The sequence below is a fragment of the Toxorhynchites rutilus genome, chromosome 3, assembly GCF_029784135.1.
Source record: "Toxorhynchites rutilus septentrionalis strain SRP chromosome 3, ASM2978413v1, whole genome shotgun sequence".
Taxonomy (NCBI): Eukaryota; Metazoa; Arthropoda; class Insecta; order Diptera; family Culicidae; genus Toxorhynchites; species Toxorhynchites rutilus.
In genome coordinates this window covers 59,490,606-59,514,938 of record NC_073746.1, presented here as the reverse complement: position 1 = coordinate 59,514,938, position 24,333 = coordinate 59,490,606, and the positions used below count along the sequence as shown (strand labels likewise).

The following is a 24,333-nucleotide window of genomic DNA, read 5'->3' as shown; positions in this document are numbered from 1 at the left end:
TTTGAAATCAAACTATTGAAATCACACAAATCTGTATATAACCAGGCGATCGCTCGGAAATCCATTCAGTTGTGATTGGAAAGTGACGGAAAGATGGTCTCACTCCCTCGCCTAAACACTATGATCTTCTCTCTCAATTCCGTTTCATTTTTGCAGTCAGATCGAATGGAGTGTTTGACGAAAAATGAAGTGAGGTTGACAAATCGATACACTTTTTTTTGCACATAGTGACATTGACTATGGATTTGATAGTGGAGAAAATGAAATGTTTAATATGGTGAAGATAATATTCCACCATATCAATCTGTTTGATGAAATTTATAGTCCTGATCGGCGACACAGACCAGACTTCCTTGGGCTCCAGAATAGCCTTATCAAGGTGTTGAAGGTGTCTGCGTCTTATTAGTGCTCCGCAATTGCAGAGCAAATGTTCCGAGGTTTCGCTTTTGGCATTACAAAAGCGACAAATATCATCTTGCACTAAACCTATGTTTTTGAGATGGTATTTACTCGGACAGTGTCCTGTTATAAGACCAGTGAATGTGCTGAAGTCTTTCTTATTAGGAGTCAGGAATTGTTGAGTAATATTAATACTCAGCGTAATAATTTTTTTTCACTGGTTAAGTTGTACGGCCATCCTGTTGGCCGCCACTTCCCGGTCTTCCCATTTCTTCAGCTCACTCTTCAACACACATTCAGAAACCACAGAATGGTTTTGGACCAGTGAAGGGTGAGTTTGAGCCGCGTCTTGCGAGTTCATCTGCTTGTTCATTTCCCTCTATACCGCAAGGGCCACGAATCCAGTACAGTTGTACCGAACTTATCTGACATAGTTGCCGTAAAAGACAAATGCATTCCCAGACAATTTTTGAATAGCACTTGAAAGCATTGAGGGCTTTAAGTGCTGCTTGAGTGTCTGAGAAGATGCAATTGTATAATTTCTTTCAATGCAGTAATTTGAGCTCATCGCGTGCTATGACATACTGATCGCTTTAGATCGCGCGTTTTTTGATGTTCCATTCCACTCCATTCTACATGTTAACAACCCGGCACAAGGATGTCAGATATGATAACATATTTTCATTTTGTTGTTGAATTGTGAGATATTAAATTTAGTAATAAATTGTATGTATGCGGTATGTTTCTCAAAAAAGCTTCAACCGAACATCTAAATTGAACGTACAGCAAATGAAACATTTTTCTCAGTGGCGTTTGGTTACTTTTTCTCAAGTGTCTTATATTATTTTTTAATTCACTCAATAAACGGCAATTTTCATTTCCATATGCATGTATTTTCCTGAATGCTTCCTGAATGATAAGCCACGGTCAACGAAATTGATTATGGTTTTTTTTTCTGTGAACATGGTAAATGGAAACCCCTTAACGAAATACCGTGTTTTTTTTAAACTCATTGCAATAAATATAAGAAACATCAAATATGGTTTTCATTATATGCATTATGTGAATTAGAATAATGTTATGTGATATATCGAACAAAACGATGCTTGTTACTTTTTGTTTGCTAAGCCAATGGTAGTCCTACGTCCACCTTGCGGTTATAATATCACAGATATAACCCAATCCTATTTTTTAAAAATTTTATCTGTTAGTAAAATCAGTTCGTTTTTTTGTTAAACTGATTTCAAAGCAAAAACTTACGGTGAACTGATTTAAAAGAAAAAAATATCTTCCAGATAACTCGTCTTGCTCAAACCACTGTAGGGGAAGGTGCCGTGACCATCATTATCATTATTCCTAGAGCAATCGTTCATCGACGAGTTTCGCTAATCCCATTATTCTTCCTTTTACAGAGAGCTACAACACAAGATGAAACTGCTACAGGATAACCTCAAGCAGGAGACCAAGGTGAAGAGCCGGCTTTCGCAGCACAACGAGGAACTGCAGTGGAAGTTGAAGCAGAACTCGGAGAAATTCTCCCACGTCTATGCCGAGTTATCGAAGAGCTACCACGAGAATTCGAGCATCCTTAACACGACCCGTACCAGTTTGGAGCAGACCGTGAATACAGCCTATCACCACAACAACACGCTCAACCATAGCCGGTCGAGCTGTTCGGAGCGAGTGTTCGATATGGATGACCTCTCGCCACCGACTTCTCCGGTTATCAAGGGAGTGGTTGAGAAGAGCGATTCTGTGTCGTGGGTGCTGGAGATGGACGACGAACCACCGGAGATCACTGCCTCGCGCATGGTGCGCCGGGCCGGTTCTTTTCGCTCAAGCTTCTCCGGTGCAAACCAGGACATGAAGCGTCACAAGGGGAGTGTCCATAGTAATTCATTCAACGGCACCAGCGGCATTCAGCAGTCAAGCTCTGCCAGCTCGATCCAAAAACAGCACGATACCTCTTCAGCGAAGACCGCCTCGCCTGGCACTCCGCGCTTGAGGTCCAACTCGGTTAACGTGAAGTCAACCGACCCACCAAAGAAGATTGCACGCTCCAATTCGGGAGCATCATCATCGGCGGTATCCAAACCAATCCGAATGGCAGAAATGCCACTTTCGTGGAAGGAACCTCCGCTTTACAGCAGCTCTCCGTATGCTCACAGAAGGTTTCTGAACGAGCGCATGGAAAGTGGTGGCGGCGGGAATAAAACATTCGCCAGCCAGCGAGAAACGAAGGATTTTTTTCTAGAGGAAACCGAATCCATCAGTGATATGGGCGGAGACAGTCCGTACAGCCGAAGTCGAGCCGGTTCGTTTAGTGCTGGTCCGTCGGACCAAGCGTCCGAACGATCGGCGGTTGAATTTTTTCATAGGGATAAAACCCCAAATTTTAAAAAGAGTAAAGAGAACAGAGGACTAATAACATGTGATACAAAAGCACTGACCGGGGCAGGGAATGACGTGCCAGCGCTCAAAAAGCGGCGTGAATTTGCACACAAGAATCTTGCCGGGAAGAACAGCTCAATACCAAAGGAAGCGGCCGGTGAAGCGCTGGTGTCCGGATCGAACTCGGATGACGAGGCATCGTCCTCGTCCTGCCTGTCGGATGATTTGTCCTCCGGAAGGAGCAGCAGCAGTGGCGCCAGCAGCTCAACCAGCACCACCAGTGGATCTTCATCGTCCCACTCGTCTCGGAGTGGTGCCGACGGTCGAGAGGCTCTGGTTGTGCTGGAGGAAGACGGTGAGCTGCAGTCGCACTGCTCCACGATGGACGATGGACGCCGACGTTCGTCGAATATCTCCCTGGGAGATGCACTGATGCAAAAGATAGTCGCTAGTCTGAATGGGGGCCTTTCCGGCAAGGGCAACGAAACGCCCATGGAAGTTAGCTGGTCCGAAGACGGAGATCCGTCCGAGTCTGTCGTATGACAAGACGACGATAGCTTTTAAAACGAATCGCAAGAAAAGTTGTTGGCAAAGTTCGTATTAGGATCAGCTAAAAAAATATGTGAACACTAAGCGCGAAACTAAGTGATGTGTGTGTGTTTCCCTGTGGGATCCTGCCGCCAGTGGCGGCTTACTAATTCTACAGAACGAGCGTGGAGCGCGTTCGATTAATTTTGACTTTGGCGAAACAGGAGTAGAAAAAAAACGAGAGTAGGCCCTTCAATCTGCCAGAACCCTTATTTTAATGATAGGTTTTGTTTTTTTTATTATAAGTCAAGTGAATCAGTTGTTATATGTATAATTTTTGTATTTATATCGAATTTGGTAGGAATGGTTTGCGGAGACAGTGAATGATATATTAGTTTTGGATGCGACGAGTGGAAGAGAGGAAGGTTCGAGATCTGTTTTTTTTCAATTTGTTCTTTTAATGAGTATCTATCTGTCTAGCGAGAGCACAAATTTGCGTTGTCCAAATTAGTGATTAGATAAAAGAAGAAGAAGAAGAAGAAGAAGATTAGTCAGTCGGCGAATACATGAAGCGTTATAATTTCTGTTCCCTGTAATTATTAGCGATATGAGAAGATAATAAATCGAGCATTACTAGCAGGATAAGGTTCCCACAGCAATTATTCTGGATGGTTTCGGAACGCGCCGTGTAGTCGGCTTTCGGACCTAGGATTATACGCGTCGAGTGGAAGTAAATATTTGCCCTTTTGAAAGAAATATTTAATTGTTACTAGACCTTTAAGAGAACTTTAAGCAAGATTGTAAAAAATGTCTGAACCTATAAGCAGAATCAAAACAACCAACAATTTAACTATTTGTGTATAAACACACGATGGTATTTATAAAGCAACACAAGACGATTGATTGAATGGAGGAGGAGAAACCGTTATCTCATATAGCAGCCTTCTTTTTTATCACTACCTTGTTGAATGCCTCAGTTTCGAAATTGGTGCTCATACGAAAATAAGGGCTGAGATTTAAGGCGTACCAACAACAACAAAAAATTGTCAGGAGGACGGATATTCGGGTATAAACTGTGACCGGAACAAATCGAGCAAAGAGAATTCTCGAAATAAGTTGTAGATTTTTTTCCCATCCATTGGAACTATGCGAGCAGCATTCTTGATTATTGTTATCCTTTCTTTGACTTGATCAAAAGTGTTACGACACTCATGTGAAGGCTTCTACTCAGATGTACGGACAGGAGATCGCTGTTAAATTGGAAGGCAGTCCCACAAGCAGTCGATGAGTAGAAAACAGTTCTGATACTAGCGTGATATTTAATATGTTTTTGGCGAGGAAAGCGATTGTTTATTTACATAAAATATTCTTAGCTCTGATGTATGATATTGACACAGTTTGAATAACGGAAACCAAGGAAGAATTCACACCCCCACACACGAAAAGTAGTAGCAGTTTGTCCGCAGTTCTATATGAGGATATTAAATGCAACAGCAGCAGCATATGTGACATACAAGCAGTGAACAGACAGATACAATAAAAAATTATGAAACAATTCGAAGTGTCTACTGGCTGTGGTAGTTTGAAGTCATCCGAAATGAGGCCCTGAACCGATTCAATCGGCGTAACAATCTTGTTTCTCTGGTGAAAGGTCAGGACTTGAGGACCAAAAGCATTCTTTGGGTTCGTATGACAATTATTATGATGATTACTAACCCTGAGAAAATAACTGTAAGTAAATTTTCAGGTCTTGTTGTCTTTGGTTGTAAGGATCGTTGGGAGACCCCCCTTAGAGAGGTGAAATTAAGGTGAGAATTTTCAAAAACAGAGTACAAACTGCTAGAAAATTCATACTTTCGTATACTTTTGAAATAAAATAGAGTATTTATTCGCAAGTTTCTGTAAGTTAGTGACATATTTCCTCCATAATTGGTACAACTACCCTATATCTGAACGATAGAAACATTTGGCATTCCTGAACCGGGATGCAATATACAGCATGGAGTTTGTGTATTGGCTACACGGTGAAATGTTTCATGCTGTCACACTGTTTGAAAATGTATTTGCTGCCCTCAAGCGGTGGGTTTTTCAAACACAGTTGATTTTCTTGATTGTGTCATAAATATGTATCTACCCAGCATCATTAGATTAACTGAACATTTATTATAATTATTCTCATCTGTTGCAAAATCAGTTGATGCAACATTTTGCTGTGTTTAGAGTTTTATGTATGCTCGAGCATTTCCACCAAACGTCGATTGAATAAAACACTTGCTTTGAAGTCATTGTGGCGGGTTGAAATTTAGTTGTGTATCGCTTCTATTTGAGTTCTCAAATCTTCATTTATATCATTACTTTACTCTTCGCCATACATTCTTCAAACTTTTACGCATTGCTCACATTTTTGTAACAGGATATGTAAGGCAATTGCTTCCAGCAAATTTGTCAGCGCTAACTATTGCACGCGGGATATCAGATATAAGTTATACAATAAAAATTACGGTTTTATAATATTTTTTAAAAATAAAATAATTTTTCTTTGGATTCATTTTTAAACATTTCCTGAAGCCTAAATTTTTGAACCTTTCCCGAGGTAGTCTTTGGAAACTCTTCCAATACTCTCAAATATTTCGGTATCTTAAAGTGAGCTATTTTTCCGCGACAGAACTCACCTATCCCTTGCATGTCTACGGTGTGGGCAGGATCTTTAAGCCGCACGAAAGCGCACACCTCCTCTCCCATCCTCTCATCGAGAACAGCTACACAGTGCGTTTCGAGAATTGCAGGATGTGTATTCAGAAAATCTTCAATCTCCTTTGGAAATATATTCTCTCCACCCCGGATGATAACTTCCTTGAGGCGGCCAACAATCTGCCCGTAACCATCTTCCCTCAGCACAAACTGATCACCGGTCTTCAACCACTTGTCCACGTCGATTGTCTCTTTCGTGCGAATTTCGTCCTCCCAATAGCCCAACATTGTTCCGTAACCTCTAACCCACAGTTCTCCTGGTGCCCCAAAAGGGACTACATTTCCATCCCCATCGACCACCTTTGCTTCGTAATGATCGGTAAGGTGTCCAACCGTTCCCAACACGTTCTCTTTGCTATCGTCGTGCAACGATTGGAACAACACTGCCGAGGCTTCGGTCATCCCGAAGACGGTCTTCACTTGACGTACTCCCAGAGCTTCCTGGATGTCCATGAAGAGCTTCGGTGAACATGTGGCTCCTCCCGTAACGGCCAGATCCACCGATGGCAACTGAATTTTGCTTTGTCGGATTTGGTTCACCAAGTCAACGTACATCGTGGGGGTGCCGTAGATCACTGTGCATCTGAAAAACGCAAACTACATTTCGGCAAGCTCTGTTTCGAACAATCATCCACTAACTTCTCTTTGATTATCGCTTCCAGCGATTCGAATGGCCTATAGCCGGCTCCTGGAAGCACCAGCGTGGTACCGTAGGTAATTGCCGCCATCACACCAATGACCATTGCGTATGCATGGAACAAGGGTACCTGCAGACAGATGCGGTGCTGCTTAAGGTCAAACTCGTTCCGCTTGGCAATGTGGATGCCGTTGTTTACGAAACCGTAGTGTGACATGAGCGCCGCTTTCGGTTTCCCAGTGGTACCGGAGGTGAACTGCAGGTTGGTTCCACTGTCTGGGGATATTTTAGTCTGGATGGACTCTATCAACGAGAGGTCCTGTTCGGTTGCGAGGTTATATAGATCTTTGAAGGAAATTGTTCCCCTGAAATGGTACGAATTTGCACAAGTAGACACAATTATTTGCGTTTGGCCTAATCTTACGGTAGACTGGGTCCGCTGTCATTGTCGAAGATCACTGTTTGCAAAGAAGGCACCTTTTTGCTTCTTAATTGGCCTGTTCTGTCGGTTTGTAGTTCTGGAATGATCCTTGTCAGCATCTCGTAGTAGTTTTGAGTGCGATGTTTCTCCGCGGCTATCAATGCTTTGATGCCGACTTTGTTGAGGGAGTATTCCGCTTCCGGCGTTTGAAAGGCGGGGTTGATTCCGACCTGTGGACAGTACGAAGGGTTAAAAATCAAAGCGAATAATGGAAGAATAGAGGTTGATATACAAAAACCAAACTTTATGCAGTTTGAATACAACTTTTCTCACGGCTTATTTATTTGGAAGGATTTCATTCTTAAAACTATAATCTTATCTTTTCAATCTCATTTGGACTCGCTTTTGAACTGCTCCAACAGTTTAAACTTTTGTATTTTTCCCGACGTAGTTTTCGGGAAATCATCGACAACCCTCAAGTACTTTGGAATCTTGAAATGGGAGATCTTGCCCTTACAGTACTGCTTCATCTCGGCATGATCCAGAGGCTGTGAAGTGTCCCTCAGTCGCACGTAGACACAGAGTTCCTCACCCATCCGCTCGTCCGGAACACCAATGCAGTGCGTTTCGCGAACCTTTGGATGATTGTTGAGAAAGTCCTCTATCTCTTTCGGGTAGATGTTTTCTCCACCTCGTATCACCATCTCCTTGATGCGACCCACAATTTTCCCATAGCCATCCTCCCTCAGCTGGAACTGGTCGCCGGTTCTCAGCCACTTGTCCGCGCCGATTGTTTCCCTTGTTTTCCTCTCGTCGCCCCAGTAGCCAAGCATGGTTCCATAGCCACGCACCCACAACTCGCCGGAAGCCTCGAACGGCACAGTGTTTCCATCCGGGTCTACAACTTTCGCCTCATAGTGATCCATCAAATGACCCACTGTTTCCAGCACATTTTTCCTGGACTCATTGAACAATGACTGGAAAAAGACGGCCGTCCCTTCCGTCATTCCGAACACCGTTTTCACTTGTTTCACACGCAACGCTTCTTGAATGTCTAGGAACAGTTTGGGCGAGCAGGTTGCACCTCCTGTCACCGCCAGATCCACCGGAGGTAGCTTGACGTTTGTCTCGTGAACCTTTCGTACTAAATCTACGTACATGGTTGGCGTGCCGTAGATTACCGAACACCTGGAAAAATGCCTTCTAATTTCTTAATCGATCAAGCCGAACTAAATATACCTCTCTTCAACGATAGCTTCCAACGATTCGGCCGGATTGAATCCAGCTCCGGGGAGAACCAGTGTCGAACCGTAGCTTGTTGCCCCCATTATACCGATGACCATTCCAAACACGTGGAAAAACGGAGTCTGCACACAAATTCTATGATCCTTCCGGTCGAGTTCATTCCTACGTCCTATGTGGATCCCGTTGTTCACGAACCCGTAGTGGGATATGATGGCTGCCTTGGGATGGCCGGTCGTACCGGAGGTGAATTGTATGTTGACCCCGCTGTCCGGTGAAATACGGCTCTGGAGGGCTTCAATGCTCGATACCTCCGATTCCGTTGCGAGCTGCGACAAATCTCGGAATGCGATGGCACCACTGCAAAAAAGAAATGTGGTTCGTGAATTAATAGATTTGGGGTACTAATTGGTCTACCTACGGCAGCTTATGATTTTGCTCGCTGTCGATAATTACGGTCGAAAGCGAAGGCAATTTAGTGCTCTTCAGTTCGCCAGGTTTACAATCGGCCAACTCAGGGGTGAGTTGTGCCAGCATTTGGTAATACTCTTGGGTTCGATATCGCTCGTTCGCTATGAGTGCTTTGACTCCAACCTTTGTGAGCGCGTATTCGATCTCAGGTACTTGATAGGCTGGATTGATGACGACCTGAAATGAGAAAGAGATGATTGGTAGTTGGAGAAACTTAATCAAACACATTGGAATAATTTCGTTGTACATACGCGGATGATATGGTTCAGATCGAGCACTTCTCGTTGCCTCGTTACCACCATAGGTTATTAACAATCTGGATACACATTGTGTTTATTATATTCCAGGATTACTATTGGGTAATTTGAAAAGTATCCGTGGTTTTTGTTGGGTGTTTGAATGGAATTTTTCTTTTCATATTTTATTCAAGTATACGAAGGTTGTTCGAATACTGAATACTCAATACTGGCGCCTATCGATGTTTGGTCGAGTTAGTATTGTTGGTAGGAAAAATATTATAATCAAACGAGAAGGTGATTGTAGAAACAAATGTTTTTTTTAAATCCTATTATTCGGAAGGGGAAAGGATGATTATGGGGATGATAAAATGTGTAGTCTGTAATTTTGTAGCGACCGCCATCTTGCATTTTTAAGATTATGGAATAAGCAGTTTTATAATGATAGCAGAGATAAAGGTGTGCTCCATATTTCAGATCCATCGGTTAGCAGGATGAGAGTCAAATTTATATCAATGTGGGACAAATAAAAACTTAATAAAACGATTGATAATAAGGTTAACCCCAATGTTCTGGAAAAAAGGTAATGAAGATGGTGGTTTTTTAAGCGACATAGCATGCGCTGCCATAACTATTTCTCAAATAGTGACGTCAGTCGTTGTGTTTATATTTGATTGCATACCACATCCATGGTAAAATGCTATTTTCAGGAAGTGTTTTATCAATTAAAAACGTACACTTTATTAGAGTTCCCGCTGAATATGAAGCTAATGTGACAGCAGGCAGTGATTATTTGTGAATTCACATCGAAAAAGACGTATAAGAGTGATATTTCCATGTGCCATATTCACTCCCCCACGTTCATAGAAACGAACGAAATTTCATTATTTTAACGTTACGAAGTTGATGTTTTGAAGGCTTTCAGTGTCGGTGTGTATATTGTGAGGAAATAATCGGCAATTGATAAAAAAAAATCACTGAAAATGTTACTGCTTTCGAGATCTAAGTATACGACTGCTCTTTGGACCTTTTTACTACATAAATAATCGAAATAAGCCACAATACAATTATCATCTGTTAAAAACAAACAGTTGAATGATTTCATGGGAATTTCGGCTCAAATTATCATGCAACCGTGAGTACTTTGAACATTGTTTTGTTTTTTCCATATACGTTCCATATCGAATGCAAATAATGACGACACGATATTTTGCTTTCCAATACAGATATACTTCGCCTACTGCTACACCTCAATATGTACCTCATTGGGTTAACCCCAAACAAATAAGTTGTCATTATTTTTGCACGGACTCCTCAAGCGACTCTCGTCCATTATGATCTTCAAACTTTTGTCATTTTTCGTGTAATTCCATAAGAAAGAAATCCGTTTAGAACTTCTGTGGTTCATCGGCGATAATTTTTGATTAAATTCACAAATCACATTCGGGCTTTCCATCCAGATAGTTCTGCAAAATAAACGGTGGTCAGACGGTGGTATTTTTTTTTCTTAATCGATGATGATGACAGGAAATATATCCAAGATCACGCAGAAAAAATTGGTTGAAATAGGTCCACCAGAAGAACTTGTAGAACTCCCACCAGTTAAACAAACCGGATGCAGCTATTCAGGGGACAGTCCAATTGACACCATTTTTTTTGTTTGATAAATAATATATACCTAATAATACTGTGATATCAGATCAATCATAGTAATTTATTATCTCGTTGGAAAAAATCGCGAAAATCTCATACCTTTTATGATGCTCATAGTGTACTAACCCCTAATGTGTTAATATGCAACCAGATCATGGAGTAGAGATGGGCAAAGCAGTTTTACTTTGATGAACGGCTAAGTCGATAATTATTCACCCAAGTGAAACAGTTCTTATTGACCGTTCTTTCACTCTTTCGTTCAGCGGTATCAATATCGGTATCAAGGACAACATTGAATAATAGCTGGAATCTAACAAACAAAGGAAGATTCGTAGCTATTTATGTCCTGACATCGATATCCTTAGATGAGTTGCTTTTTCGTCGCAAATTGTATGTTAAAATATGTTTCTTACCCGACGATGATATGTATAATTATTTGATTCGCGCAATTTTCTATATTCTCTGTTGGAACTCGACCTAGGTTTCATCACAGATTTATTATTTAACATTAGAACTACCAACGGGTCAAAATGACCGGTTATATAATTTGTTCGCAAGATTTTGTATTGATTTTTTTTTATATTTTTTAATGATGTAATGGCTTTTTCTTCATTCATGTATTGATAAATATTATAAATTATTTTGGTCTCTCACTTCCAATTTTTCGGATATACATATGTGGTAGGGGAACTTTGGGTAAGACGCATCGTGTCGGTAAAACGCACCACCATGAAAAATCATGGAAAACGTAGTAATCGGCCGGATTTTTCCGTGCTTATAACTTCCTTTTTCCATTATAAATACAATTAAATGTATTGTAGCACCAAAAATCACGTTTATCTTCATAAAATAATAATATATTAAAAACTGCATGATTTCATGCAACTTTGACCGCTTCTGTCATAAGACTGTGAAGCATAAAAAACTTATTTAAATTTTGCAAACTCCAATAAATTCTCAAATGTTACCAGAGCTATCAATTGGATTTGAATAAAAAAATGTTCATTCATTTCTCATATCAAAATGCAATTTTATAATCCATCTCATTATGGGGCACATCGCTCCAGTATGAATATTAATAAATAGAGTTAGTCAGTTCCAGTGTTACCAATTCACTCATATATTTTCTGCAATTGTTTTGTATCCAAATAGTTTCTGAGAAGCATAAAACCATTTTCAGATACCTTCTCTTGTATTATGTGATAAGAACCAGAACGAACAAAAATATTCCAAGTTTCAGACTACTAAAATCCCACCATGATGAGGAATAATGCAAACCTTAGAATCAAAATAAAAACTCATAAATACAAAGACCAAAAGTCTGGCAGCACATTTGTGAACAGCGGCATATACCCTTAGAAAAATCCTCGGTCGAAAACTACTAAATACATTTGGTAATGCAAAATTAGTAGAATGTACAAATTTTTTGTACATATTGTCAACAAACCCGCATCCCTACCAGAGATTAGTATATTTTACTCGATAACATTAGTAAGCTTGGATATTGTCATATCTGAAAATTGGTGAGAAAAGCGCGTATTAACCATTTTCATTGTTCCCATAAGGCAATACGGAGGTATAATAAGGATATAATTCTGATACGTGCATTTTCGGCGAGAAAATGTAGCCGATATTGGGCTTCCGAATCATTGTTCTGCTTGACATATGTGTTTATTAGTACGGTCGAAAATGACTATAGATTGGTAGTATTTACCAAAAAATTCGTTATATTTACTAATTATTTCTCTCAGTGTACTGATACGCTTGTAAACAAAAATATTGGATTCAAAATTGTTTAGCGTTTTCGACGTTTTATAACAAAAATGCCTCGCAAATTCGAGATCATATGACGATTCTAACTGGTAGAAACGTAACGGAAGCGGAGGGTATAAGCAGCGAATCAAGAGTTACCTAAAATAAACGCTTCGATATCGTTTGACATTTTGCCTCTTTGTTGTGGTGCGTTTTGGACGGTTCCCGGAATAAATCGCCACAGAAAACGACTGCAACAGAAACCACCGCTTATAAAATGTGTAGTAGGCTATAAATATTGTGGCGCGGTATTGTATTTCAAAACAAGAATTAACCGGGCAAACGTATCGCCCCAGGCAAACGTAACGCCCCGGGCAGACGTATACCGTCCGACGCTCGCTAGAGCTCGGTCGGACATTGCTAAAGGATCGTATCCTATGTTTCAAACTAACCGGGCAATCAGTGGATCCCAGGTTTGCGTGCGAGACACCGCCGCTTCCGACGGCGGGTCGGCGGTGGACTCGGATTGCGTCATCTTGGCGGCATGGGCCGCCTCGATTCCTTATCCTCGCCAAATGGGGACTTCGTCCCCATTACATTGTCCTCAGAATAAATTTCGAAAAACGAGAACAAGAGAATAAATTTATAATAGAAATGTGAGGCACATGATGTTTTTCCCGCGCCAAATATTTCTAGCCTACTACACTTTTTCTAAGCGGTTGTTTCTGTTGCAGTTGTTTACTGTGGCGATTTATTCCGGTCACCGTTTTGGACACGCATATGGGCATCTTACTTCGCTTTTTTAAGAATGGTGTAATATGAATGCGTTTAGAATTCTCGTTATTTCTGTTGGTTTGCCTATTCGTTGTCGTTAATGCTCATTTCATTACAAAGAAAACAAACGTGGCTTCGTTTTGGATGTGATGAAACGTTGAAATATGTAGTAAAAATACACGTTTCATCCTGTTTTGCTTAACAGGGGCGTCTTGCCCGGACTTCCCCTATACAGTATTTTCAAAACAATAATTCGAGGGGTGGAGTGTGTGTATATGTGAGAATACGTAAGTATATGTGTGAGTATCATCATTTCTTACAATCGTCATACCCACAAACGCATAAAAACGGAAGTTACGAATCATTTGGAGTGTACGCATAGCATTTTGTAATTTTGGTACAATGTGCGACGAAGAGTTGCTCTAATTTACCCCATACTTTGATCGATCGGCTAGAAAAAAATGGTTGAACGTATCAATATGAAATGTTCACAGAAGTTTAGAGGATACACTATGCTAAAAATTTACTTGCTAACATTTGAATTTATTGCAATATTTGCAAAATTACAGAACATTTTCTAGAACACTAAAAAACCCTAATTTTGACACTTTTTTAAAAATTGATACAACGAATTCAATTTTTTCCGTCAAAGCAACAAATTAACTTTATACAAAATTTATTGGAGTTTTCAAACCTACCTCTACGTTAGCGGTGCGACAGTTATTGATTGAACTATTTATCATCAAATATTGAGGGGTAACTTTTAATTCAAACAAAAATATCTTTGTATGTAAAGGACCTACATGAACGTTATAGGTATCAAATTAAAGCTGTTTTATAAGGTTAATTGAATTTGTTATTGAGTTGATTGGCGAAAAATTGTGTTAGTCTACAAAAAGTTTGAAAAAACAGAAAAAATAGATTTTTTATTACTTTCTGATATTTTTGTCCACTACATCTACACACACCCACAGAAGGGGCTGTCCACATACCACGTGGACAACTTTAGGGGGGTAGGGGGTACGCGAATGTCCACGCTTCTCCATGGTGAGCTGGTAGGGGTTATGAATAATGTCCACGTGGACACGCATAATAAGTATAGTATAAATAAAATTCAGAATTTTCAAAGATTTTTTAGAAGTGTTCACCCCTCGTATTTCGTATTTTTTTTAATAAAACAATTGAGCTGCCTGAGAGTGTTACCCGGTCGAACATCCATCCATCCACATCTGTCCATGGTTAGACCATCTTCAAAGGATTTGAAATACCGTTAAGTTTTGTACAGTTGAACAGTTCAGCCGACTCATGAGAGGATAGTTCTGATTTTAATTGCGTTCGTGCAGGATAGATTCGAACTCATCTTGACATAAAAAATTAATTTTTTCATACTGCTTTACGATTCATTCTTTCCCAGCAAACTGCTATATTTTTTAATATAATGGTTTTTGATTCTCCAAAAACTTTATCAAATATCCAAGATATGATTTTCTAAGAATCAGTTGCTAATAGAATTTGTCATAACATACATAATGATAGCATGTGCCAAATCCTAAAATAATCTGTTTAAAACCTATAAGTGATGTTTTGATGCGGAAATCAACAATGGAAAAATCAAGACTACATAAATAGAGTTTGGAAGAAACTGAAGAGCGATACGAATTAATTCTTGGGTAATGTTAGTGAAAAACTCAAAGGACAGGAAAAACACGACTTCTAATAAATCCAATTAGCTTTATTTTTACAAAGCCGATCGTTTGAATTAATATTACAATCAGGATAAAACAAGATTAATGTTACAGTTCCGGTAATATAAAATAAGCTTTAAATGTAGACGCAATTCAATTATTTCATTGATCCGAGAAAATGCAAAAAAATGTCCACGTGGACAAGAGGGGAGGGTTTAGTAAATGTCCACGCTTGTCCACGGTGGGGGAGAGGGGAGTCTAAAATCATGCTTTTTCTGTCCACGTGGTATGTTTCTCTAACATTTTTGTCGCAAGTATGTAGAGGCAGGGTTGCCACATTTAATTCTGTAAAATTTACTAAAAAAAATCTGTATCAAAAAATTATGGGAAAAATGAAAATAAAGGTTTATTTTCATTTTGAATTTATTTTTCTTATTTATGGGTTGTTCAAGTCGTATCAATACAACAAAATAAATCATAAAAGGGTTTTCTCATAATACTCTGAATTGTATGATATTTATACATGGTTTTGTTGAACTTTGCCTTCAAATTTTTCGTCAATTTCATCCTTGAAGCTCCTCCTTGAGCCGATAGTTCTTCACTTTCAAAATAGGGTCTATAATTGTGGGTGCCAACCGATTGCCGGACTTTATTTTGTTGGCATTGTAAAGCGAAAATATTCGCTCAAAACACGCTGGTGAATGTTATGTCTTACAATGTCTTACAAACGACATTTTGATATCCAACAGCTGGCACCAAGTTATATCTGAGCCATTCAATTTTTGTCCCATGTGATTCGTTTTGTTAGTCTGAATTCGTTATCCAGGCCTTGCCTATTACCAGCTTCAACGAATTGAGGAAATTGGCGCATCAAATCATTAAGGTTTGGTAGCTTTACGAAATTTTGAAGGTTTATCAAGACCGCAGTTTTGATAGCCAGATCGCAGAAATCAAATCGTTTTGAAATCTGTTTCCTCGTGAATGTAGGAGTCACGACAAATCAATTTGAAGGTCTGCTTCCCAGCTGCATCCAATCCTTTTTCAGCTTCTTCTGCATCGATACCAACGTAAACATCATCAGGCTTCTTTAGGCAGTCTTCAAAATCATCTACATCATGGTCAGCATCAGCGAATCGTTGCACGTAGCTCTCCAAACATAAGTTACCCAACATGATCAGCAATAACATTTTTGTCTCATTATAAAGTTCACAAAATTGAGAATTATCTGATTGAAAAGTGCAGTTGGCGTTATTGAGAACAAAGTTAAGGAACAGAATTATCTGTTTAGTTATAGGATCGTTTAAATGAGTTAATATCGGCGGATTGATTATTATCATACTTAATTTGGAACAAAAATAATAGTTTAAGCTCTTCAAATCGCTCAAGGTTTCGTTTAACAACTGACTCCAACGATTATAAACCATGGTATCTATGTATGTCTATGTATGTACTGTAATAAATTGAATATTTAAAATTGAATTTAAAAAAAGACGGGTGGGTAATGTCGGGGACATAACCGGAGTGACGTAGGACTATACAAAGGGGACAGCTTTTGTTAAATATATATTTTAAATATATTGTTTTATTTTCTTCTACCTACCTACCTATTTTTTTTTTGAATACCTAGCTATCTACCTGAAAAATGGATTAGTTTACTGTTTACTCTTTATGAATATGTTGATGGTTCTGAGAAGAACCTTTGGTGTTGTGTTTTTGTTATCACTCGATATTCCCATCTTGTTCGGTTAAACCTTCCTGTTTAGCTATTGCGTTTGCCACTCGCCACAGCTTTCACAGTTGGAAAATTTCTTCCCATCCAGCTTGTGACATGTTGTTCAGTAAATTACATTTAATGCGACGTGCCGGAGAAACACTTTGCCACTCACTGAAACTAATTGTTGCCTTGATGAGCGCCGAACCGAAGCTGCTCTGTTCTTGATGCGGGTTTTCTGATTGTCGTGAGCAGCTTTGCAAGCCAACTCCAGCACTCTGACGGCCGAAACTCTATAATCGCTGTTAGGTATACTGGTGCTCCGGCACCAATCCGTTCGGCCTAGTTACCCTTGCGGAGCAATTGGCGGATACACCTACGGGGAACTGCAAACCTGCACGATTCGAGTGGGAATTTGCCTTTCCCTTAACTTGTCCTCCTTTGTTACGTCCACGATGCCGATGCCGGACAACCACACGGGTTTACGGTTTGAAAGAAAATGAGAAATTTTTTTTGGGGTCCGCGTGTTTTATACTCTAGCGGTACACACTCACAGGATAGAGACAAATCGGCAGACTCAGCCAGAGGGGCGAGTCCAACGAGACGAACGAATGAGCGTTAAAAGGCAGCGATGGCAAAAAAATACATTCATTACGATTTGTTCGCTCGTTGGATTCACATGCAGGCTAAAAAGGGTCCTTTTCAGGATCACAAAATTATCTTCAATCTAAAGAGTTTATTGTTTTGTTATCACTCGATATCCCCATCTTGTTCGGCTAAACCTTTCTGTTTAGCGATTGCATTTGCCACTCGCCACAGCTTTCACAGTTGGAAAATTTCTTCCCATCCAGCTTGTGACATATTTTACAGTAAATTGTAAATTACATTCAATGGCACGTCGCATTACCACCACTCAGTATCGGATTGGAGGTAATTTTAACCTGTAATTGAACATTTGCGATGACAGTGGTACAGTGTCGGCTTTCAATGAGGAGTCATAATTTGGACCCCGAACTCTATGTTTACAAAAATGTCCAACTAAATATGTCGCATTACAGGTCCGTCCAATTAGCTAAATGTCGAGATAAGTGTAAATTACTGAAATTACTTTCAATCTAGAAGCAATTTAAGAGTTGGTGAAAATCAATAAGCTCAGAACAACTGCCAAATTCACATACTCATCATATCCTGGCAAACAAATTATGAAAAAATCAATTTGTGTTTTATTATTATTTTGGATATTGTTTTAGAGAGCATTGAACTGTATTTCCTAAACTCTTTTTTGGAAGGTTTAATGGCCCTGAAAAGCGCCTTGTTTTATGGAATGGTTCCAATTTAGAAAACTTAGTACTCGTGGTTTTGAAAAAAACCATTTCGAACGCCCTCGATGCCGCCTTGTTCTGGATTTGCCACCAAAGCAGTGTGTATAAAGAACAAACTTTTTTCTTCTGCTACCTGATGCCGTTTTGCGATTGCGTTTGCCACTCGCCACTCGCTGCAACTGCCTGTTGTCTTGATGTCCACCGAACCGAATGTGTTCTGTTCCGAATGCGGGGTTTCTTATCGTCGCGAGCAGCTTTGCCAGCTAACTCGATCACTTCGGCGGCCGAAACTATATAACGCCGGCTAGGTGGACTGGTGCACTGGTACTAACGCGCTCGGCCTAGCTACCCTTGCGGGGAACTCCAGATCAACACGGTTCGAGCGGGATTTTGCCTTTCCCTTCACTTTTCCTCCTTTACCATGTCCAGACATGGCTGCTTGGGTTGGTTTGTTGATGTGTTGTGATGCGAACCGATGTGGTGTACGGTTTGAATGAGAATGATCGTTACGGAAGGAAGGAAGGTATTGTATTATAGAGACTTTAAACTTTTGCAGTTCATTCGTCTCTAGCCTTGAGAAAGGCCCTTTGAAAACTCTACTCTATTCTACTCCAGCGCTACCACCTCCGCCCTCTTGCCTTGAGAAAGGCACTCGATCCCTCGCCGTCCAGCCCGTCCAGCAACGATGTTGTCCAGTCGGTGTCCACACAAAGAATGATCGTTACGGCAGCGGAGCGGGGATTTTTAAGCTGACTGGCTGGCTCGAGAATTACGCATGTGTGAGACTGCGACCAATGTTTCGTTCATCTTTTTCTTTTTCCTTTCCAATCGTGCTTCATTCTATTTCGCTGCTGCTCTGGTTGCCCGTTTTGGTCGGTACGATTTGAGGAGCACAAAATGGACCAATCAAAAATGGGCACATAGTGCATTTTAACAATGCTTGATATTTCACAATTATTCAATTATTTATCTCAAGAAAAATGAAATGTTATTCGTTATGATAGATGCGTAGATATATTTCCTATCAATTGATGCAAAAACCTTTGCGATCTATTGAGAAATGCTCGAGTTATAAGCGTTCCAAATCTTGCATTTTTTCCTACTTGTTCAGTGCCTAGATTTCCATTTCACCCCCTATATCTTCCGGTTAGACGTAGTCCTACGTCAAAAACCTTGTTCCGAAAAGCTCGTCATGCCAAATATTTTAATCGAAGACAGTCGATCTTCATGCAGTGCTACATTTATAATAGTAATTTTACTACAAATCATGTACTTAGAAGCTCTCTTCAAATGTCTCGTCATCTCTTTAAATTCATAAATTCAAACTCATTTTAAAAGAAAAAAAAATCCTAGATTGAAGTGTATTTGCTGTTCTCACATATTGCACATAACGATTGTGGCTATATAGTTAAAACTCATCAGTTTAATTGTTGATTACAAGGATTTCCCAACAGTGTCTTCTATCTTCAGGTATCAAGAGACAGAGCTTTCGGATGAATTGAAGCTAAGTGTTGATAGAAGGGTAAATGTCGGATTTGGTAAACAGCTGCACTCTTATAAATTCTTCATCAGAACGCATCTTATAACAAAACTCAAAATATCCTCGCGTAAACTGTATTTGCTTTACATCGGATAATTTCGGGCGGCATTATCTTATTTAACACGGATGTTTTCAGTTGCATTTTGGAATAAAAAAACGGTGCTGTCCACAATTGTTACAATCGGGTTCTCAACTACGTTAGCCAGCTCCACGCATACTACAAAGTTGGAAAATGTGTAGAACTCTCCTCCCAGATGCTTCCACGTGCGGCAATTTAAAGAAAATAATTGGAAGCTGATTCTCGCATACTTTGAACGGTTGCGAAAACAGCAATTAAAAATCGATGTTTCCACAGAAAACTGGCGTTAATAACATAGCTTAAATACAATTGATTTTTTTCAAAAATGAAGCCGATGGCAATGATTTACCATCAAGTGTACACATTTTGTACAGATCAGATTTTCGTGATGCACGCGTATGCTGATTAAACATGCAATTTTAAGAAAATCCTCGTACTGAAAAATTTTCCCTCCGGCGCTTGCGTCACTTTGCGAGATTATGGCAACCCTGTGTGGAGGAGTTCTCTGCGGAAATGTAGAGTCGGAATTTGCAACCATGTCAAACATTCAACGCAGGCGAGAGCGCCTTATACTTCAAGGTCATGACAGTATTGCGACGATCTTCTATCAGCGATTTTATGGACAATAGATACGAGATTTTTCAAGTGTTACCCAACTAAACCGGTTGGTTCTAGAAGAAAAGATCCTTAAATATTGTTTCACGTTGTTTTCGAATGCTGAGAAACGTCATTTTGATCTACTGGAATGATATGATTAATTATAGTTTCGGTTCACCATTTTATGAACTATAGGTCTTTTTCCCGTATTTACTACACCTGAAAACATAGTGTAGCCGGGGATTCGGGATCGATTCCCGTTCTAGTCGGGGAGATTTTTCCTCAAAGAAATTTCCTCCGACTTGCACTGTGGTCACGCGTATTCTAGAGCTTGCATTGAAGGCGTGTTATTTGGCATAGAAATATCAACTAAGTACTAATAAAAATGACGCAAGTAAGTTCCTCTAGGAACGTTAGTGCCATTTAAGCTAACTTAGTGCCAGTTAAGGGAAGTAACTATAAAGTCATGTTTCTGCACCAAATGATAGCTTAGTTTTTAGCCACTTACAATAAATTATATTTATTTTGTGTAATGTTATTGGCAATTAATTCGATTTCAAGCAAGGATATGCGGAAGCTGTTTTCATTCCAATAAAAAAAATCTAATAAAATACAATAAAAATATGAACCTTTATACAGCATTACTTTGATAAAAGAACACAAATTGTGATGTGAAAAAAACCCATCCGATAGAATCTCCTACAGGAAAAACCAAGTGGGCAACTAAAGTGTTCAAAAATTCGCACATTGGCCGCAACGAACACTTTTTTCTTCACAGATGGATAGTTTAATGATTTCTGTATTGATAAAACAAAGTTTTCATGCTGAACTATATTTTTATCGTGTTTGCACTTCATTTTAATTTTTAAATTCTAATTTTTAATTTAATTTTTTTTTATCTGCGATTTTTGCGATTATTTCGTGGATAATCGGGGCTCTACTGTATTACTAAATGTGAAGCTCGAAAATTGTACTTCAACATAAATTTTGTCCAACAAAATTTGTAGGGAACTTATGTTAATATCCGTAAGAATATTGAAAAACAATACAATGAATTGAAAAAAAATCATATCATAAACCCAACGTTCATTCACTTACCGAGATTAGCCCGGCACGCGCCGCCGCCAATGCGGAGAGGTAGAATTGCGTTCCATTGGGCGCCCAAATTCCTATTCGATCACCTTTCTGCAATCCCAACTGATAGAAGGACGCCGCTAGCCGGTCTACCTGAAAATGATCGAAAATGAAATGATTGAATCAGGGTCCAAAAGTCTTATTAGCCGCTTATAGGTAATGTCGCCACGTCTAGCCTTGATCTTGATGGGTGGCGACGGCGCCGACTACCTTTTCCAGCACTTCCGAGTAGGTTAGCCGTATGTTTTCATGGCAGGACACGATGGCTTCGTTGTTGGGATATTTTTCAGCCGCCAGTCGTAGGTGCTGACCGACGTTGCGGTACACCAAAGGATGCTTGCCGATGTGATGGATGTAGCTTTGTCTCTGCTCTTGCGCCAACGATGCCAATGGTTGGGCTGCATTTGAAGAGAAGATTGCTCTGGATGTGTGGAATGACCTAAAAGAATTGTTGAAAAGAGCGGGAATGTGGTTCAGTATGAACAGTAAGTTTAGATTCTATTTCCACGATTATTTTGATCTAAACTGAATGACAAAATAATATACAGTGATTAAAACTCGAATTCGTACGCCACCATGCAGATCTCTATTCACTACATTTGAAGTGGAAAACAAACTTTCGAAACATTCTATTTGGAATAGATCATGATGTTTACTTCAACATCCTAGTGAAAATATGGAAGAAAGTGTCAACCAAATGGGATTAAAATGGGTAACTTTCAATTGCTCAAGGATATGGTTACGATCTTTTAGCAAGCGGCAAGTCTCGTCAAACATCATTTTCCACACAAAGAAAATATTGCTCAAAAACTTTCGATACGACATCAATTACACCCAGGTTTTTTTTACGCGGGGGATACGTACCTCGTAATAAAAACGCGTAAAAAACCGCGTTAATTGGAAATTCCGCGTAAAAAACATGTCACCTAACGATAGATATCAAATGGGACTATCCTTATGTATAACGGAAGTAAAAAGTTGAGTGTTGCTCGCTTCCGATAACCCGTAGTTTTTTCCTGCAATTTCGTTGGTTACTGCTAGCTATAGTTCGGTTTTCCTCACGAATGAGGACATCTGCTGTTGCTAGAAGACTCCCTAGTAATTTGTACACTCTTCTGCCGATGCACGTGCAGTTCCACTGTTGGACCGTCCAGAGCTAAGTAGACAGGGAAAAACATTCACGAATCGCTGCCCGTAAAAACCCCGTCCCGTTGTACCGCCGGCGAGATCCAACAACCTAAAATCCACGTAAGAATCGTGATAAGGGGCGGCACTAAACGCTAAGCTCCGTTACAAGCACTAATTACCGTAATATGTTCTGAAGGAACATGAGAGAAAAATGTGAGCTGCGGGGGAGATGTGATATTGCACTGGTCTTTTTTTTTTACCGCGTTAATTGGAAAATCCGCGTGAAAAAACCGCGTGAAAAAACCGCGTAAAAAAACCTGGGTGTAATTCGAAATTGCATTATTGAGTTATCAGTTGAGATACGTGCTATCTGGATAATTGGTAGGTGTAGGATAATGACCTCTCTACCAACGAATACGATCGCACAAACATTCTGATTAGTTGCACCAAACTTAGTTTTATTACAGCGATTGTACACCAATTATTGCGCTACATGCTTATTTATGAACACCATATGTTTAGCTTCAGTGTCCCATTGAAGTGTAGAATGGGCGGACGCCTGGCATCAATATAATTAGCTATGTTAAATGGGATTAAAATTACAACAACCTCCTGGTTTACTGCAACTGAATAGTGATTTGTGATCTGTGATTGTATGCATAGATAACAGTGGGAGCTTTTTGACAAATAGCTTTCATTTGTTTAGTGAGAAATGGTTATTACTTATTTCAGAATAGAGGAACACTTTGGACCACATTGGGCATACGTACGTTTGCCTAATGTTTGATAATTTTGGAGGAAGGAAAGTGAAATGAAAGATCAAACAGGATACCGGGAAGACTGCGTTACATTTAAAACGTCAAGCTATGATGCTGGCAATTATCTAATCACTGCAAATTTTTCGTGAACCATAAAGCATATGTGGCAGAACTACTTATTTACTGTTCCTCAAATATTTCTCAATAAGTTGGTTTAGCAACACGAGTCCATCTTTTGTCACCATAACCAACTCGATTCAAGAAGACTTCAATTACATATTTTTCAATATCTGGATCTAAATCCTTAACAACATTCCAACTAGAGGTGTTGTATATTTCAGAACGACTCTCCAAACGCTAAACGGAACTCGAAGAATTGAAGAACACAAATCAGCACATAACAGTTTTTTAGTAATAAAACATGAACAGCCTTTCAGAATGTATCAAAACTTATGTATGGAGAAGTTTTAAAATAAACTAGCCCATAAAAACATAACTTCCACTGAATCACTTAATTTTTTTTAATACATTCTGGTAGTGGAAGCAACGCAAATAATTCCGCCTACCTTAGTGTACTGCCTGGGAAGTGCTTCCACGCAAAAAGTCGTAACATTTTGCTTGCAATAGTAATATTTAAAACTGCTGCTATCTATCCGACATATACCCTTGCACAGATTTCACGACACAAAATGTTCTCTGGGCAGCAATAGTATCGCGATACTGATGAATGATATGAATTTCACCCGACTGTAGAACCGAAACACACGAGCGTTGAAAGATAACTGACTGAAAGCGCCAACATACGGCGTAACCGACTTAAACTGTGTGTCTGTTTATCTTATCACTTGTTTGGTCTCTGACCGAAGGCTCGCCGTACGACGCACCACTACTCTACTACTCAATGCAGTTATCGGCTGATGACATTCACGACACTCGTGAATGAACAGCGTTTTTTTGCCTGGTTTGTTTGGAATGTCAACAGGTCAGTGTAATGATGATTTGAATAATCATCATAGTAATTAAGCTTTTCGCCAGAGGGTGCGCTCAGTGTAATGTATTTTTGTTATTATCTTTGTATTTTGTTACGAGTTTTTTAATTTTCCAAATCAGACAAAATGCTTTCG

At 39.7% G+C, this 24,333-nt stretch overlaps 2 protein-coding genes across 6 annotated transcripts in view; one reads left to right on the top strand and one right to left on the bottom strand.

Moving 5' to 3' along the window:
- The window catches only part of LOC129779740 (serine-rich adhesin for platelets), a 466,395-nt gene extending 461,522 nt beyond the window's left edge, over positions 1-4,873 (top strand). For all 4 annotated transcript variants that reach the window (XM_055787394.1, XM_055787396.1, XM_055787395.1 and 1 more), the window contains one exon: positions 1,812-4,873. In XM_055787394.1, coding sequence (XP_055643369.1) covers positions 1,812-3,333 — 1,522 coding nt within the window. In that variant the 3' untranslated portion in view covers positions 3,334-4,873. The remainder of the gene's footprint in view (positions 1-1,811) is intronic.
- Positions 1,448-24,046, bottom strand: LOC129779741 (medium-chain acyl-CoA ligase ACSF2, mitochondrial). Of its 2 annotated transcripts, none has more exons than XM_055787397.1 (6): positions 23,776-24,046; positions 21,534-21,762; positions 21,288-21,416; positions 7,131-7,357; positions 6,709-7,071; positions 1,448-6,652 (listed from the first exon to the last, which is right to left on the bottom strand). In XM_055787397.1, the coding sequence occupies exons 1-6, from the start codon at positions 23,820-23,822 to the stop codon at positions 5,836-5,838; spliced, it is 1,812 nt and encodes a 603-aa protein (XP_055643372.1). In that variant the 5' UTR covers positions 23,823-24,046; the 3' UTR covers positions 1,448-5,835. The 2 variants fall into 2 exon arrangements, with proteins under 2 accessions (XP_055643372.1, XP_055643373.1); XM_055787398.1 differs by lacking the exons at positions 1,448-6,652; positions 6,709-7,071; positions 7,131-7,357 and adding exons at positions 7,364-8,315; positions 8,367-8,729; positions 8,791-9,017 and having other exon boundaries at positions 23,776-24,043.
- Between the last annotated feature and the right edge of the window lie 287 nt (positions 24,047-24,333).

What these genes read in the sequence shown, in the direction of transcription:
- LOC129779741 (XM_055787397.1), bottom strand. Translation starts at nt 23,822, where the DNA reads ATGTTACGACTTTTTGCGTGGAAGCACTTCCCAGGCAGTACACTAAG. An exon ending in TTCCCAGGCAGTACACTAAG is followed by an intron (nt 21,763 to 23,775) that starts GTAGGCGGAATT and finishes CAATTCTTTTAG; the next exon opens with GTCATTCCACACATCCAGAG. An exon ending in GACAGCGGACCCAGTCTACC is followed by an intron (nt 7,072 to 7,130) that starts GTAAGATTAGGC and finishes GTACCATTTCAG; the next exon opens with GGGAACAATTTCCTTCAAAG.